This window comes from Polyodon spathula, chromosome 29 (assembly GCF_017654505.1).
Source record: "Polyodon spathula isolate WHYD16114869_AA chromosome 29, ASM1765450v1, whole genome shotgun sequence".
Lineage (NCBI taxonomy): Eukaryota > Metazoa > Chordata > Actinopteri > Acipenseriformes > Polyodontidae > Polyodon > Polyodon spathula.
This window is the reverse complement of record NC_054562.1, coordinates 6,428,989-6,446,595: the sequence shown is the minus strand read 5'-3', so window position 1 is coordinate 6,446,595 and position 17,607 is coordinate 6,428,989. Positions and strand designations below refer to the sequence as shown.

Below are 17,607 nucleotides of genomic sequence, written 5' to 3'. Positions count from 1 at the left end.
ATATACATCTTATCAAAGCGCTTTACAAAAGAAATACCCTGTACAGCCAATGTATTAAAAGCAAGGATGTTTTCCAAAGCTGGTTACAATTACCTGGTAAATAAGTATTATATATGCCCAGTTAAGGCAGGGAGCAGATGGTGATGATGACGTAAGCCCCATTTATCAACTGTGGAAGTCGCTGCCACTTTCTAGCTTCTGTCACCAGAGAGATGACTTGAAAGGGTCAGCTTAGTCCCAAGTGGGCTGTAGCCCACAGCTAGCAACACCTGGGTTCACATGCATCCAGAGGATAGGGTGTAAATTAAATATTCATGGCCAATTATTGATTACACTGATTGTGATTGCCAAGATCCTCCTGCAGTCACACTGAGAAGTACGCTGGAAGCCAAACCTGATATTCTGTCTCTGGGGCTGCAATTACAGAGCATGTCCCTCCAAAATGTATTATACTGTGTCTGGGAAATACAAAGTCACTGACACACGCTGGGTCCACGTTCGCCTTTGTGAATAAATTAATGTGTTCCTGCAAGAAAGTCAAAAAGAGTGATATATAAACAACGGGTCGTGTGAAAAAAATAAGGATTTCATCCCTAACTTCAAATGTGAAGTTGACTTTTCTGAGGTAAAACCTGATACGAAATTGAGGCAAAGTGGTTAACTGTGCAGGTGAAGGTAATGCAGCAGCGATTAACAAACAGACAGACAATGAAAATCCAGGTGCAATGTTGTTTAATGGTTTTTAAATCCAATGGCCTGATGGCAAAACAACAGTGGCCTGTTTTGTTTATTTGTAATCCGCGGGTTGGCCCCGAAATAATAACAGTCCCATTTTAAGTTCACCCACACGTAACACTTAACAAACACAAACACCAGTCCACATGCGTGCTCTAGTGCTCTAATGCTCGTGGTGAATACAGTTCTTTAGTGCAAAGAAAAGTTCAGTGTTGTTGGTCCGGGTTTAGTGCTGGCCTTTGGCAACAGCTCCGGATTGTGTTAGCCATCCAAATAATCACAAGCAGTATTATTAACAAAAAACAAAAAACAAACAAAACATGCATGTTTCACAACAGGTTCTCCTTCTGGTCGTTTAAGTTAACCATTCACAAAGGAACAGACCACAGTCTTTTTTCCGTTAAATGTACTCCCGGCTACAATGTCCCACCACCCAGCTCTACAGAATTCCTGGGGAGAACCCTGTGTTTATTTTTACTTGTTCTCTTTTCTTTTCATTTTTGCTTTTTTTATTCTTTCTTTCCGCAAAGTGTGCATCACCCAAAATTTCACCGGGAGCCTTATGCGGTTTGGCCACCTCTGTTATAGAACATGTTTCTATTGGCATCCTCCATTGGCCTTGCACATGGTAAATTGCAACTCCATGGGACACTGTCAGGCTTTGGGTCTGTCTGGATGCTTTTCATGGGAGTTCTCTGCTGCACTATGAGTTCTTTACCCATGACTTGCATGCATTAACACTATGTTCACAAGTTCATCAACACTGTGTTTCTATATATATGTTTTTTTGTTTGTTCTTTTGGTGTTTTGGGAGTGCTCGTGAATATACTGCCCATGGTCAGTAACAATGACTGCTATTAGAAAGCAGCTAGGAGAACTTCCTTTCTCACCTCACATGTCCTGCTAATTAGTTTGTATTTATGTAGTACTCAGTATTTATAATTTAGTACACTGAAAGCTGAAAGGCTGAAGGTATTGAACAAAACAAAATCCTTTCTTGGCTTTACTGGTAAAGACAGATTTTAACGCTGAGCATGGCTGTGGAACACAGCAGTTTATCTCCTACTTAATCCAGCCAGTTTAAACCTGGCTCTGGATCTTTCCTGTCAATATCAATCAAGTGATACCTTACAGGGTGATGATGAATGACCTCTACAGGCTTACTGACCCCTGGAACCAGGAGGTCAATCTCATTTCAAGCTAGTGAACCCAACCTAGCAATGCAATCAAAAAACCCATGCCATTTCCAGACCAAGGTCACATCAATTATACAGGTACCGTTATAAACTGAAATACTTGGATAATACAGAAATGACTTACGCAAGATCATCATAAGATGTGTATATTATATTCAGTGTTTTATTTGAAATATTGAACTAATTTACTCATTACATAAGGATTATAAACTCTATTTTAAGGATATGGTTGTATTATAGTATTTTTGAATGTTAGTTCATGAGTAAGATCTTCATTTCTATAATAAGTTCATACGTATATGTGCAGGGTGTCATTTTGCATAGTTTGAGCAGCTTCACTTCATGGTCCTTTCCTCCAAACTGCAAAAGGTGACATCTGTTCCACCATGTATTATAGTACTAAACTATACACACAGTATCGCCTTTCAAATTCCGATCAATATTATCATCAAATAATTTTGCATACAACTTTCTTACCTCAAACTGTTCCTGGTCTGATATACTACATCCTGGATCTCGGCTCACGTGGTTTAGCTCTTTTATGCATCTTAAGCTGAAAACATGTCCCTTTAATTCCAGGTTCACCGGTGGAAGACGTGTTGATGACTCACAGTGGCTATGAAAGCGCTACATCTAGTTCCCACTAAGGCAAAAACGGCTTCCTCTTTACGTTTGCGTTTCTTCGAGCCAAGAAAACATGGGAAGCGTCAGTAGCCTGATAGCAGGACACAGTTATCACAGCAAGCACTGCCGGGCCTCTGAACACAAAGTGAAGAAGACAAGCAAGAAATCGAGTCGCAGTGCCAACGGCCTTCTGAGGTATGGTCTCTCCCAGGACTCCACCAACAACGCCACCAAAGCCATCTCCAAACTGGGAAAAAGTGAGGACTTCTTTTATATCAAATTGAGCCATAAAACCAGAGTGCCCCACAAAAGCGAAGGTGTAAAACCGGCTATCGGAGAGGAGGAGAAGAAAGCACAAGCTGGAATGGAAGCTGTCGGCTCGACACCACCAAAACTGGTGCCATTCTCCGGAAAACTCGAAAAGGTGAGTTAAGAATTAGAGCTCACTGTTGTACATGGTTGCTGTTCCTTCAAAGCCTCCTTAAGCCCTCCTTTATTGTAGGTGTACTGTACCTGAGTTGTCTGTTGATAGTTTTTAACATTGCACCCTATTCAAAAAAGGAGTCTGTATTAAGACTCCTTTCTTTTAAGAGTATAAACAGTTCTGGAAATAAACTTCTAATCTTCTCTATGACAGTAGAATGGGGTTTGTGAACTGCAAACTTGATTTAATTCATCAAAGTGTTGTTTTTTTAAGAAAACATTCTTAAGTATTTAAAGCTTTATAGATAGATAGAAAGATAGACAGATAGATAGATAGATAGATAGATAGATAGATAGATAGATATAGGAATTAGCCCACACAATTTTCAAATAATGTATACAGTATTTATAAATCAGCCGATAAATGTGATTATTAGCCACAGAAAACGTAATTGTAGCACATCAGAGACAGTCCCTACGTGTTCTACTGAGTGAGATTGGAATTAATACCATCCCTTTACTGAAACGCTAAAAAATTTATACTGTCGAGCCAGCTTCATTAAGTCTTAAGATTGAATAGAAATGCCTTGATCTTCTGAAAGATTTGCTGCAGTAGGGCCATGCAGGAGCAAACTTCCTCTCAATGGCTCTTTATGCCTTCACTTGGGCATATGGAAAATATCGCTGTCTTAGGAATGAAGTCATTTTACAAGAATGCTGAATCAACGTGCTTACAACATGTAGTAGAGGCAACAGGAGACAGTATAAATAACTTGGATCTTTCATGATAGGGTCCTTCTACCAAGATTTGAAGGCAATTTATTACACCAGCATAGCCATTTGATTGGCCCATATAAAAGTTATTCATGGTACATGTGACCCGTAATTTTGTGGTTGTGCAATGCTTTACTGGTCCTAGCGATGCTTCACCATGCTTTCAGTACATGTATATTGAAATGAAACAGACTTTCAGACACATTTTACTCTGGCGCACTACATTTGATGATCCAGTCTTTCTAAGCATTCTGTGGTTTGTGAGGCTTATAAAATTAAGCATTAGTGGATGACACAATGGTCATTACCTGCTAGATAATGGACCGCAACAACAGTTAGGTGTCCTGAGCTGAAGAAAAGGGCGCTTAATAGAATGTCAACTATTCACAGATAATGACCGCTGCAGAGGATTTTATGCTATTATAAACTGAACAGTAGTTTTATGTTTGAAGACCTTTTTAAATATGTCTTTGTTATTTTTATGGCTGGGTCAACTTGAAATGCATGTATAAAGTTTAAAGATTTTGAAGTCATTTTAGCTTCTAGAGGGCATCTACATGTATTTGTGGAATAATTCATGCTCTACTCTGAACCTGATTGGCTGAAACAATCTGCAAGGTTTATAATATACCAAAATAGTGTAAAATGTCTTAATATTGACGATGCACATTTGTTTTCCACCAACACGCTTCCCATAGTTCCCATTCTCCTCATGCAGGTGCCTGCTTTTATATCAATTATCATTTAAACAATCAATCATAATTAGCCCTCTTTATTTTGTGTTCAAGTGGACTTTGTACTCATAGATTGATTTAGACACTATTCTCACTATCATGAATTATTCATGACTACCACCATTAACTTCAGTTGCAGTTAAGTTTTAACATCTAGATTGCTGTGCATTATTTACAGCAGGCAGACTGAGTAGGGTATGAAACAAAAGGGTCTCAAAGTCCAAGATCACACATTACATTAAATGTATATTTTTCATAACTTTGAGCCATATTGGCAAATCTTACAAGAAACAAAGTAAAGCGGACAAGTGTTACTGGGGAACAAGTTTCAAGAAATGTTAAAACAAAAACAAAAAAAAAGTTTTAGTAAACTTTTCTGTAGCCATAGTGAAACAAAAGTGGGTATGGAGGACTTCATGGAAATGTATTATTATTTCAGCAGCTAGAGTAATAGTATCAACAGAACAGAAACACATGCATGAAGTAATGATGTAAAGCCTTGATGGAACAAATTACCTTTTCCTCAATTGTTTCAAACACGTGTTTATGTTCTGAAAAATTGATATGCAAGAAAATGCATAGCACTAGATTAACAACTTATTTTCTTTCCCCTAATAGGGAACAGAAAAGGGTTTGATACGGCCTACAGCATTTAAACCAGTCATTCCTCGGAATAGCAATTCCACTGTTCATATGTCAATGGAAAGCCATAATAACTTGAACCAGGTTCACAACGGCAAACAACTCAGCCCTTCTGAGAAAACAAAGGACCAAGATCAGAAGCAGGCAAACCACTCTGGGACCTTGTCAGACTCTGGCAGGAACTCCATGTCTAGTATCCCAACACACAGCACAACTGGCAGCTGCCAAACGGACAACCTCAGCACTTCTGCTGGCCTTCCGAACAGGTTTGGAGGGTCTGCCCAAAACATGAACCAGACTAGAAACACAGGCACACCAGATGACAGCAACATTGTCAGCCTCAAGGTAATGTCCTTCTCCGACTGTGGACAATCTTCTTCTAGTGAGAGTGGACCTTCAGGGCAGGTGGACCATTGTTCTGAAAACGTGACTTGCATCCGGTCACCCATCTCCACCGATGAGGCCCTCATCCTGAAGCTGGAGCAGAAACTGCTTGAGAAAGATAGTGAGCTCCAGGACCTGCAGGTCAGTTTTGAGGAGAAAGAAACAGACACCTGTCAGTTCTTTGAGGAGAAACAGAAGTACTGTAAGGAGGAGATGGAAGGGCTGAAGCAGAGATGCTCATCCAAGTTACGGCAGGTCTCCCAGAAGGCTGAGAGAGCTCAGCAGGTCATGCAGCTCCAGATCTTCCAGCTCCAGCAGGAGAAGAAGAAGCTCCAGGATGATTTGAACCAGCTGGCCCAGGAACAAGACCAGCTAGAGGTCAAACTCAAGTCTTATGAAAAAGGGCAGACCCAACTGGCGCCAACACTGGAGGAAACACAGTGGGAAGTAAGTGATTAAATGGTTTGTTTTGAGTTCCTCATATTGCTTTAATTTGAGGAGGTCCATTCGCAAGTCAATACAAAATCTGGTCCATACGTATATATACCACTAATATAAAACTGTTTTTTACACACAATTCATATTAGTAATCCATTTTAGTGCCACGGTAACATGATAACCTGTCTGCTGCTGATTTGAGATAATAGTACTATTGTTGTTCCAAACCTTTTGTGTTGACTTCATTGTTGGCAGTGCTGCGGTTTGCTAATAATTAGGGTTTCTCTTAATCAAAAAAACATTCCTCTGTTTTCTCCTCCATTTCAGGTGTGCCAGAAATCTGGAGAGATCTCTCTACTGAAGCAGCAGCTGAAGGAATCCCAGGGAGATGTGAGCCACAAGCTGAACGAAATCGTCAGCCTCAAAGCCCTCCTGAAAGAAACCAAAGCTAAAATAGAGCCCATGGAGCAGAAGGTCAGGGAGATGGAGGAGTCTGTTCACATGAGGACCATGGAGGTGGAGGTATGTGAGAATGAGCTTCAGCGCAAGAAGAACGAGGCTGACCTCTTGAGGGAAAAGGTGGGCCAACTGGAGACAGACATCCAGAACCTGAATCGGGATCTTGCCTTGGTCAAGGAGGAGTTGCAGAAAAACAAGCAGGAAGCCAGTGGTCGACGAGCAACAGGACAAGCCAAATGTTATTCAACTGGAGAGCATGAGATGGAAACCCTGCAAAAGGAGGTGGAAAGGCTGAAAGCAGAGTTAAAGGAAGAGAGGCAGAAGAGGGAGAAGATGGTGACCAGTTTTCAGCATGAGAGGCTGATCTGGAACCGGGAGAAGGAAAAGGTGATCAAGTATCAGAAGCAGCTTCAGCACAACTACCTACAGGTGCACAAGAAGAACCAGGATTTAGAGAAGATCTTGAAGGAACTAACTGTGGAGCTGGAGAGTCGCACAGAGTTGGACATTGACGTGCAAAGTGCAGACATTCACTACGAGAAAATTATAGCCACGAAAATTTGAACTTTTTTTTTTTTTACAAAATCCAAAATAGAATAAAAGAAAAACTACATTTTCTGAAGCACATTGCTTGAGGTCTTATCACAAGGGTTAACCCACATCCAGTTACATTTTCATGGGCATCAGGTTCTGTGCTTCAACTTTAAGTTGCTTAATGGCTTTTCATGCCATATCAACCACACTGCTTGAGGTCCCACTCTTTTGGTGGATAGTACGTTATCCATTCAATGGTCTTTAATCCTGTCCCATTTGGAAAAGTTACACATTTTTCCCAAATGGCTTCTTAAACTCATATACATTTCTGAAAAATATAATGTTTCATATGCTAATATGAGCTTCCTTTGAGAAGCCCTCTCCTTTGTATTTGTCCTGGTAACATTTTCAGAGGAAGTCTATGTCTTTGTGTCATTTATCTGTCCAATATTTCAGTAAAGCAGGATGACACAGTGATAAGTGTTCTTCCTGGAAAGACCAGTAACACAGGAGTATCTAATGTATATTAACCAGCATGATAGAGGCTGCTCTATCGTAGTTATCAACATGCCAGTAGGAAAGACCTACCCAAGCATTTCTATAAATGATGCAACTCCTTTCCAAGCACATCAATTTTCTATGTATTATATCTACCTACACTTCCACATTCCATCTGAATGGCCAACTATATAAGCCCAACCTCAAATCCAACCCAAACATCTCCACTATATTTATGGGAAATATTTACCCAGGTGCTTCCACATGCCTATGAGAATTACACACATAACAAGAACACTTGCTGGTTTTATAGAAACCTCCCTTAACCATCACCCCCCAAATCTAGGCATAACATTCTCTATACTGTTAAAAATATCTTCCCCCCACCCAAAACCTTTGCCCTGATTCTAAACCAACTACCAAAACCAGTCCTTACCCTAGCTCATATCATAAAGAGGAAGATCCACTCAATACTTGAAACATTGTTCAAGCACCTTAGGCTTATGGAAAGTATACAGGGTCATGCCACTGAAACAGCAACAAAGAACAACTACCGTGGAAACAGCATTGCTTTAGTGCTGCATGATACTGAAGAACTAGTACATTAGATGCAGAATTTGGCAGTTTCCGGAGCTAGTCAGGCAGAAGACATTGAGCATTTTGAGTCATAGCCTGATAGTACTCTGGAAACCTGACTCTGTTAAAAAATATAAAAAGAGAACGCTGACAAGAATGAAGGAGTAGAGATACTGATCTTCTTTAGGGAGTGACTCCACTTGACTTAAAGAACACCTCAAAAAGTGTTTGTCAACGAGATCCCATTCATAACTGTCTATTTTCAATGACAACAAGAGAGGATAAAGGAGTTCCTTAAATGCTGACACCCGGCTGCGCCCCATTTGTTATCCAGGTGCTAAAAATGTTCACCACAATGGCTTTGTTGAGTTGAATTAACTACCTTTGGCGCTGTTGTTTTGGTAATGAGCCATGTAGGCCTTTGACAGCAGCCATTTAAAAAAAAACTGCTGAATTTATCTTCTGGGGTTTATGTTACTATTTGTGTTCATTTGTCTGGTGTTTCATTGAGTAAGTAATGACCAGAAAGATTTTCAAGACTCAAAAGAGTGATGAAGAAACAATGGTTGTAATGCAGAGAAAATAACACCAGGTAGGAAGTAATGGAGTTTTGATGTTTTTATAACCTCTTTTGTCTCTCACCTCTGGAGCACTGTGTTCGGGCTAGTGGACACTTGGCAGTGTCTGCTTGTGAGAGGCCCAGGACTGCATGGGGTGTTTAGGTTAGGAGAGTCTCAGAGCTTTTAGGGAGCATCTACTGGCATCTGCCTGCTCCGTGCTTGACTGTAGACAATCCAAAATGAGACTTTCAACAATTGTAATCTAATTACAAACCTATTAGCCATACATTTCTGTCAAATATAGAGCCGTTGATGCAGAGCAATGCAAACTTATGAGATGTTAAGCATGAAGTCATACACATAAACTGGCCATTCGATAGATAACGAAGCAAATCCATTCCATATTGAATTAAAAAAAAATTAAAAAGTAAAAATTCAGTTCAAAATAAAAGTCCTATGTATTTCATAAACTGGTTTTATGCCAGTTTCTTTCACATGCAAAATGATTAAATCTGTTAAAGTAATTAGAGTTACACAAAGCACCAGAAAATACAACAGATAAATCATTACTTTTAGCGTTGTTTCAGAAGGAAGGGGGTTCAAATACGATCAAGAGACGAATACTCATTTCTAAGAGGTTGTCTCTCACTAACTCAATCAAATCCTTTATCTAAACCGGTAGAACCAGCTCAGGTTCTTATTCACAGTGGTGTGAAACAAGGCAGGTGGAATTAAGACTTGGTCAGGGCAGAAAGGATTTTTCCAGAGTTGTATTGAGCTGCAGTGGTAAAACCTGTCCTTCAGATAAGTACCCCACCCTTTTAACGTTCATGGAGCAGGCATGATGACTTGGATTTAGAACTCTGTTCAAAGATCCTCACCCCCGAGAGTACACAACCCCGGACTTTGCATTGACTTTGTTTAGTGGTCTCCATTCCAAGTACAAAACAGGCTCCACCTAGCTAAAATGGAACAGCTGCAGGGCACTAAGCATGATGTTGCTTTAGCATGTACTTCAGGTGTTGTTTTAGTTACCCTTATAAGGTGTACAATCAAAGGCTGCTTGGTGCCTGACAGGTGAACACCTGCTCTTTTAATTGCATTATCTTTAAAAAAAAATAACGGTTTACCTTTTACTCGGCTAATGTTCTGCAGCATTACAATGTTCACTGAATATGCCAAATTCTTTTTTTAAGGTTATGCGTTTTTATATTATTGTACACAAACCGCTTTGGTTGGATCAGATCACAGTGGTGATGTAAATAAATTTCTCAGCTACTTCTACTCTGCATGTTTGATGAGTCACCAGCTTTTGAACGAAACAAACTGCCTATTTAATTGACTACCCTCCAACACTTTTGTAAAAAGACTGAAACGCTGCACAAATGATTATAAACAACTGCTTTGCTAGGGGCTGGTGACACTTAAGGAAAATATTGGAATTGCACTGTTATTTATGTACTGTATATTTTGTATTTATTTAAAAAATAAAGTTGAATCTCATTGATAAAAGTCTGCACCTCTTGGTGTTCCTTTGTTGCCAACAACAACAAAAAAGAAACTTACATAAAAGGTTTGTAAGAGATCCTTGGAATATAATTAGTATTAAGAAACCATCTGCCATTTGCAGAGCTCATTATCAGCAATGGAAAACAGAATGGATTTGGAGAAGATTGCACATATACAGTAAGAGATTGGTATTGAATGTACCATTGTACTACAATAGATAACCAGAGTGGCCAATATGAAAGTGCTACCACTGTGGTATTATACTAGCAGTGGCTTGCCCTATTGTGTTTCAGTCAGGACAATCTAGCGTTAATTAATTACCCTTATTAGAATACAAATCTTCTAAGTATCCAAAAACATTGACCCAACAATGGGTGACAAATAAGTAGAATGATTTGAAACCATAGCAAGACAGTTTGCAAAATAGGTATATATATATATATATATATATATATATATAGAGAGAGAGAGAGAGAGAGAGAGAGAGAGAGAGAGAGATAGGGTGTCTGATTTTCAGGTGATTTTTTTGTCCCAAATTCAGGTGAATGCTTTTTTAAAAATCGGATAGAATTATTTAATGAAAAAAATCAGGTGAAATCGGGTGGATTTTTTGTCGTCAGCAGTTTAAATCCCCAACGTATGTATCTTTCCACACATTGGAGTAGGCAGACTTTTGACGACATCTATCTCTCTTCCCTCTCTCTCTCTCTCTTTCTCTCTCTCACACACACACAGACTGTATATCAAGTATAATTGCACACAGAACACACAGGAAAACTAAACAACTTTACTCCATGCTGTTTTACAAAGAGAAACGATTGACTGTTACATCTAACTACTCTTGGCTTAAACACACACTCATAAAACAAATAACTGGGAAGAAAAGTGTGCAAAAAAAGCAAAAACCTTAAACCTATATGGCTGTTATTTTGAAAAATCTAATATATATATATATATATATATATATATATATATATATATATATATATATATATATATATATATAATTACACTGAGAAGCTACATTTTCCTAATAGGTAAATCAGTTTACCGTCATCGGAGCCTGTTCTACTTTGTTGCATTTGAATTGCAGACAACTGCATATGTGTTAATTCATATAAAGTATGTGCCTATTTGGGGAGTTTTCGGTTTTAACCCGAATGCAGAAAAAAAAATTTCGGGGGGGAGAAATCACGTTAAAATCGAGTAAAACCCAAAAATCGGACGACTTAATTATATGTTAATGGGTACTTGCTGGTAATAGGCTTGCAGATTAACCGATAAATCTTAATAAACGCTGTTGCAGGAGGGGGAGTGAACTGGATGCACCCCTTTCTTTCTCCTGCAACCAAGTTCACAAGTTTAAGGTGAAAATAAGCAATTCCCTAGTGGATATGAGAATACAAATATTTAAAAACAAACGGATCAGCCATCCTGAAGCCAACGATAGGTCTCTGCAGGTGTGTGCTTTTATACAGCTCTAAATTATTCACTTCTTCAATGGTTTGCACCTATAAGAACAGGCAAAATCCTTACATCACATTATAATGTTTGTGCCCGCTTAGTATCCAGATCCTGCCCAATTCCATGCTCTTTTCTTCATTTGAATGCATATCAATATAACTGTAATGTATTAATGATGGCAAAGTTCAAATTTGAAAGTTGGTGCAGAATACCAGATGAACACCATTCTTTACATACACCACATTTTTAACGCAATCATATCGAGATTCTGGCTTAAGCCAGGAAAAAGATCTCTTTTCCTGTTTGCAGGCAACAGAAAATGTTAGCATGTGAAATTAAATAGCAAGGAAGATATAACCCTTGCAAGGATCTTTATCATTGAATACACACATCTCTGTATGCCTGAGGTTATCCCCAGACAGGAATCTAATCAAAAACACCTATTTAAATATAATCCTCTTCAGTCTCAAGACTGAAGTATTACCTTTTGTCTGAGCTTATCAGTGGAGCAGCCCTACCCCAGAATAATCTATTCTGTGATTCTTTTCACTGCTTTTCAAATTCTCGGCCAGTCGTTCTAGTCTTCTTATTATCCTCTGCAGGGATTAATCTCTGGTTCTAGGGATATAGTGGACAGAGTGTATGTGCGTATGTATCAGAACTCATCCAGCTCCTAGTACTGTGGATGCGTTCATCTCAAAACTCATCCAATATTGATAAATTAAGAAATACTGAAAAAAAAACTAAATCAATTCAATGGCAAACATTTTATACACTCAATGAAAGAAGTGTCTCCAACCCACTGTTCTAAGTCTATCTCCACTCAGTTTCCTCTAGTCCCGGTTTCTGTGCTGCTCTTAGAGTATTGGCTAGGCTTAGCTTTGTTTTAAAGACTTCACCAAGCCCCCCTGTGGCAGGATGGCTAGAGAGGTGTGAGTGGGTGGTGACGTCAGGTTCAGGGCACCCGGTCACACCCCAGTAATTATTTTTTGTTCAAAGCATGAAGACTTTAAAATGAAAACGTCCCCTAAATTCAATCACTAGACATACATATTTATCTTAAATCTCTGGAAACGAACACAGTGAATTATTGCTGTATACATACCCTTGGGCCACATGTTGTATAGTACAGTACTGTATGTTTAAACTAAAAGAAAATGCATTGGACTATCCTTTCTCCTAGACTATTGTTTGACAACAGTTTAGATCAATGCATAAATCATTGTGCATGAGCCAAGCAGTAACAGAGGATATTATGATAATGCATCCTATCTCATGCTGTGAAGATGATGGCAGGCTAGGAGGCCTTCATAAAGAGTTTTACATAAATTACATTGGAGGCAAATGCACACAGTCTAATCGTATAAACGCTGGAATGATATTCTTTGTCAGGGTGCATGAAAACAGCTTGTATCTTATCTTAGGTTACAGTGGACTGAAACTGGAATAGACTGGAATTGACCAGTGTTCCTTAACATAAATATGATATGCAGCTATAAACATAAGGTAACATGCAGACTAACCTTTCTCTTCAGAAATGAGCAGAAATGTTTAGTTGCTTTATGACTGGTAAAAACAGCATTCATAATAATACTAATATTAATATTAATACAAATACTACTCCTTGTACTCCAACTACTACTATGACTACTACCAATAATAATAATATAATAATAATAATAATAATACCATGGTACAATAATTGTTATTTATATATATATATATATATATATATATTATATATATATATATATATATAGTGTCACAGCTGGGACACAAATCTCTCCACTTATATATATATATATATATATATATATATATATATATATATATATATATATATATATATATATATATATATATATATATATAATATATAAGTCACCTTGAGAGGTTTGTGTCCCAGCTGTGATTTATGATATAATAAGAGACAACCTACACATGTCATTCTGCAGTATTGTATTATAAATCACATGCATGAAGATTGTACTCATGAACTAACACCAACACAACACTACCCTAGTCTAACCTAGTCTTTTTTTTTTTTTGCAGGTAAAAAGAAGATTTCTAAAAACTCAATATTGGATGAATCCCAGTCCTGTGAACTATCCCCGCACCTTACCACTGCATTTTGTATGCTGGGGTCAATCACAGCCCCCTTCCCAAACCTGCCTCCGCCAGGTGCTTCCATAAACTATCTTTATGTAAATGCGATTGTACAATCATGAATTTGTAGTAGCGGCTATGGCGGGGGGGCTCCAGCCCCCTGAGCCCCCCTTGCTGAGTCACTGGTTGCTGATGTATTTAAACCGGTGTGCTATAGCAGGGGTGATAATTATACTGAGCTAATGGAAAGAAAGGGAACGGGTTTCAAAAAGGTAAGTGAGCACAGCTTATATTCTGGAGGCTTCAGTTAATGTGTTAAGAGGCTAAGAACAATTACCTTTAGCATCTCTGTACAGAGGGGTCATTAGTCACTGAGAGTAGCAGATGTCCTCACTGTAGGTAATAGAAAGCACTTATCAGAAGTACCTCAAAGAGTGTACATATATGCTGCTCTGCCGTAATCCATTTGAAGAAAAGTGCATTTAGAATTCTGTAATAATGATTTCAGATTACAGACTTGAATTACAGAATGTGGGTGTTTCCATGCTTTATGCTGCTGGTTTTTTTTTTTGTGTCGTTCAGTTATTTTAGTCAAATCTGCAGCAACTTCTGTAAATAACAGTGATCAGATAGAAGATGAAATATAAGACAGGTAAGAATCAGCAATAACCGTGGAGTTGAGAACACTTTATTATCCAAAAGCATGAAGCAAGTCTTCACAAAAGCCTTTATATTATTATAGTACATAGCAATATACAGTATAGACACTTGTTGTATATTATTATTATTATTATTATTATTATTATTATTATTATTATTATTATTATTATTATTATTATTATTATTTTTTTTTATTATTATTATTATTATTATTATTTCTTAGCAGACGCCCTTACCTAGGATGACTTACAGTATACAAAAAATACATCAAGAATTACAGTACAATTAAGAGCAGGTTACAAAATACAATGACTTAATTTGATATTGGTGCAGTTCAAGAGCAGATAACACTGTTGATAGTTATATCAGGTTTAGATACAAGTGCAAGTGAAATACAAGATACTACAGGATTGGGTTCAGTGCAGGATTAAATACAGTAAAACAGGGAGCAGATCAGTGCATGTTAAAGTGCATTAAAGTCAGAGTGCTACATTGTCCAGAAGGGAAGAGTTGAGTTTTACAGGTGTTGTCTGAACAGGTGTGTCTTGAGGAGGTGCCGGAAGGTGGTCAGGGACTGGGCAGTCCTGACATCAGTAAGAAGGTCGTTCCATCGTTGCGGGGCAAGGGTGGAGAGGGTTGCAGGAGGGAGAAGGTAGAGAATAGTGTCCAGGGGTTGTTAGTGGACGACTGGATAACACTATGTAACACAATTTTTGTTCCTGGGTAGTAAGTGTTATTTCCTAATTGCTTATGCCTCAAAAGTAGAGAAAATGGCTATTATTCCCCACAAACTTTGCTTTTGTGACCAGGACAGTGATATTTCAAAATATCACTATTTCCAATGAGAAAACGGGCGCTTTTGTGTCTTTTCGTTCACATAAAGTCAGAAAAAAACACCATATGAATCCAAATTAACACGTATTTATACTAAAGTAATACAAAAATGACTACAAAAGATTTAGAAGTGAGTAGTTTTTCGAGATTTACAATTATACTGTATTTACAGCATAATCGTAAATCTCGAAAATCTACTACTACTAAAAAAAAAAATTGTTACACGGTGTAATAGGTGGGAAATAGGAGCAATTAGCAGAGGAGAGAGTAGAGGAGAAGGAGGAGAGGAGGTCATGGGCAGTAGGGGGTTTGGTTCTCTCCCATTTCTTTTCAGCAGAGCGCAGTTTGGTTCTTGCTGAGACTCTTTGGTAGAGAGGCTGCTCAGTTGGCTGGCGCTTCGTGCTAGTGCACAGATAGGCCAGCTGTCTGTTATACTAACTATCTGCCTCTGACTCAGTATAAAGACATATATTTATACACCAGACTTAAATTACTTGAACCAGAAGGTTTGCAAGGCTAGTGAATCAGCATCAATCTTATACTTCAATTGGGGGTGACAGGACTCGGAGGGAGATCCAGGATTGAGTCCTGCTGTTTCAGTGCAGGGTTGATGGCAGCTTATGCAATATTCAACAACCAAATAATTTATATCCCCTCTGAGTTGTGAAGGGGTCAAACTGGCTGCACTCCAGGGCTGTCTTTGTTTGGGGGCCGTCCTGTGTGATACTAGTTAGCCTTATCAACCATCTGTTTGCCCCTCTGCCCCCCGGCTCATGGTATTGAATCAGCAGCTGTAATCCAGTTGACACTAAACCACTTTGATGCTTTAGTCAAGAGGCATGGAGCAGGCAGTCTCAGTGTGCTGGTGATGAGTCGAGAGCCCCTATCAGCTGTAGTGCAAAGCTGTCAGCAAGCCATATAGTCTCCCTGCTATGATCCGCTTGTCATTCGGCAGAGTTGCACCCTAAGATCATTCCTGGATTCTCAATGGGATGGCTTAAGGCATGAAAAGCTTGGTCTAGACACTTTTCTTATGTCTTGTTTTAAAACCTTATGCTACAAAGAATAAGGGTCTATGATTTGAGGATTTTGACAACACAGGGAGGCCAAAAATGTTGTTTCACCTTTAATGGTACTACCGTGGGGTATTTTTGCAGAAATGAATGTGTTACTTTATAACCCATGTAGGCCCACTTGTGCAATTCTGCTCATTTCAGGTCATTGTTTAATGTCAGGTCACTGTCAGATAGGTGGATAGTTATACAAAACAAAAGGACAGAAGTTTTCAGCAAAACCTGACACATTATAGCTTTGTCTGTCTCCAGGGCTTGTCTTCTCTCTTCCTCTGTTCCAGAAGAGGGCTTGCTGTATTACCTGCAGACGCTCCGATAAGCGTGGCTCTCACCTCCTAGAGTTGAGTATCAGTGGCCGGGTTCTGAATTAGTCCCTCAGAGAGTGAGACAGGGAGGGGAGAGCGAGTATTAAGGACAGATTGTTTTCATTGTTTCTCCAGCATCGATGTCACGGAGGGAGGGAGGAAGTGCCCCCTGGAGGCGGGCGTGAGAGCTAGAACGAGACTCTATGGTCATTGAAGGTCAGATGACACTATACTGGTATTGTGGACATAATTAATCTACCGTCTAAACAGTGTGGGACTGAACTATACTCTTTACTTACCTGAATATTTACTGTGTGGATATTAAATTATATCATCCCTGTGAAAACCATTGTTATTTTAGGGGTATAAGTGTTCTTATTGACATTTCTTTATGAAAAAAAAACTGTGTTCTGTTGATTTTTTGTTGTTTGACATAATAAAGAACAACCATTTTAATTGCCGGTCTGTTTGGGAGGTATTAGAATTCTGCCCTTTATTAGCCCTCTTTGAATTTATATTAAAACAATTTGTCATTTTACTAGCCCTGTAATTTATTAAACTGTCATTAAATGTGATGGCTGTATCTCTCTTGATATCAGCTGTTAAAGACCCCTTTCCTCGTGTCTTTCTGACTCTTCTTGATTAAATGCTTTGTGTTACTTCACATGGCAACGTGCACTTATAGATAAAAAATATATATATTAGCCCATGCTGTATAAATTATCTATTATTTTATTACATACATTTATTTTTGTTTTTAATCCAAACAAGGTTACCATAGAAACACAAGAGTTTTTAAAAATATATTTATTTTGTTTATTTGCATAGTTATTATTTCATTTAGTGGAATTGTGTGACTTGTTTTTTTTTTTTTTTTCTCACCTAATTAATTTTCTTTGTTCTATGATTAGAATTCTGTGTTCACTGACACATCGCTGTGAAATAGTGACACCTGCTGGTAGAAAAAGGAACTGTAGCAGCTGTATCCTAAACCCAGGGCCAATGCCTGTAGTCTTTCTCTAAAGCAGAACAGTGTACTGACTGAGTGCTTGAGTTCATTTGGGTCATTGATTTTCTGG

At 38.5% G+C, this 17,607-nt stretch overlaps 1 protein-coding gene across 2 annotated transcripts in view; it reads left to right on the top strand.

Annotated features, from left to right (window-relative positions):
• The window catches only part of LOC121302516 (leucine zipper putative tumor suppressor 1-like), a 35,940-nt gene extending 25,897 nt beyond the window's left edge, over positions 1-10,043 (top strand). For both annotated transcript variants that reach the window (XM_041232529.1, XM_041232530.1), the window contains exons 2-4: positions 2,511-2,979; positions 5,105-5,959; positions 6,278-10,043. In XM_041232529.1, the coding sequence (XP_041088463.1) occupies positions 2,629-2,979; positions 5,105-5,959; positions 6,278-6,973 (1,902 nt within the window). In that variant the 5' untranslated portion in view covers positions 2,511-2,628 and the 3' untranslated portion in view covers positions 6,974-10,043. The remainder of the gene's footprint in view (positions 1-2,510; positions 2,980-5,104; positions 5,960-6,277) is intronic.
• The last annotated feature ends 7,564 nt before the right edge of the window (positions 10,044-17,607 follow it).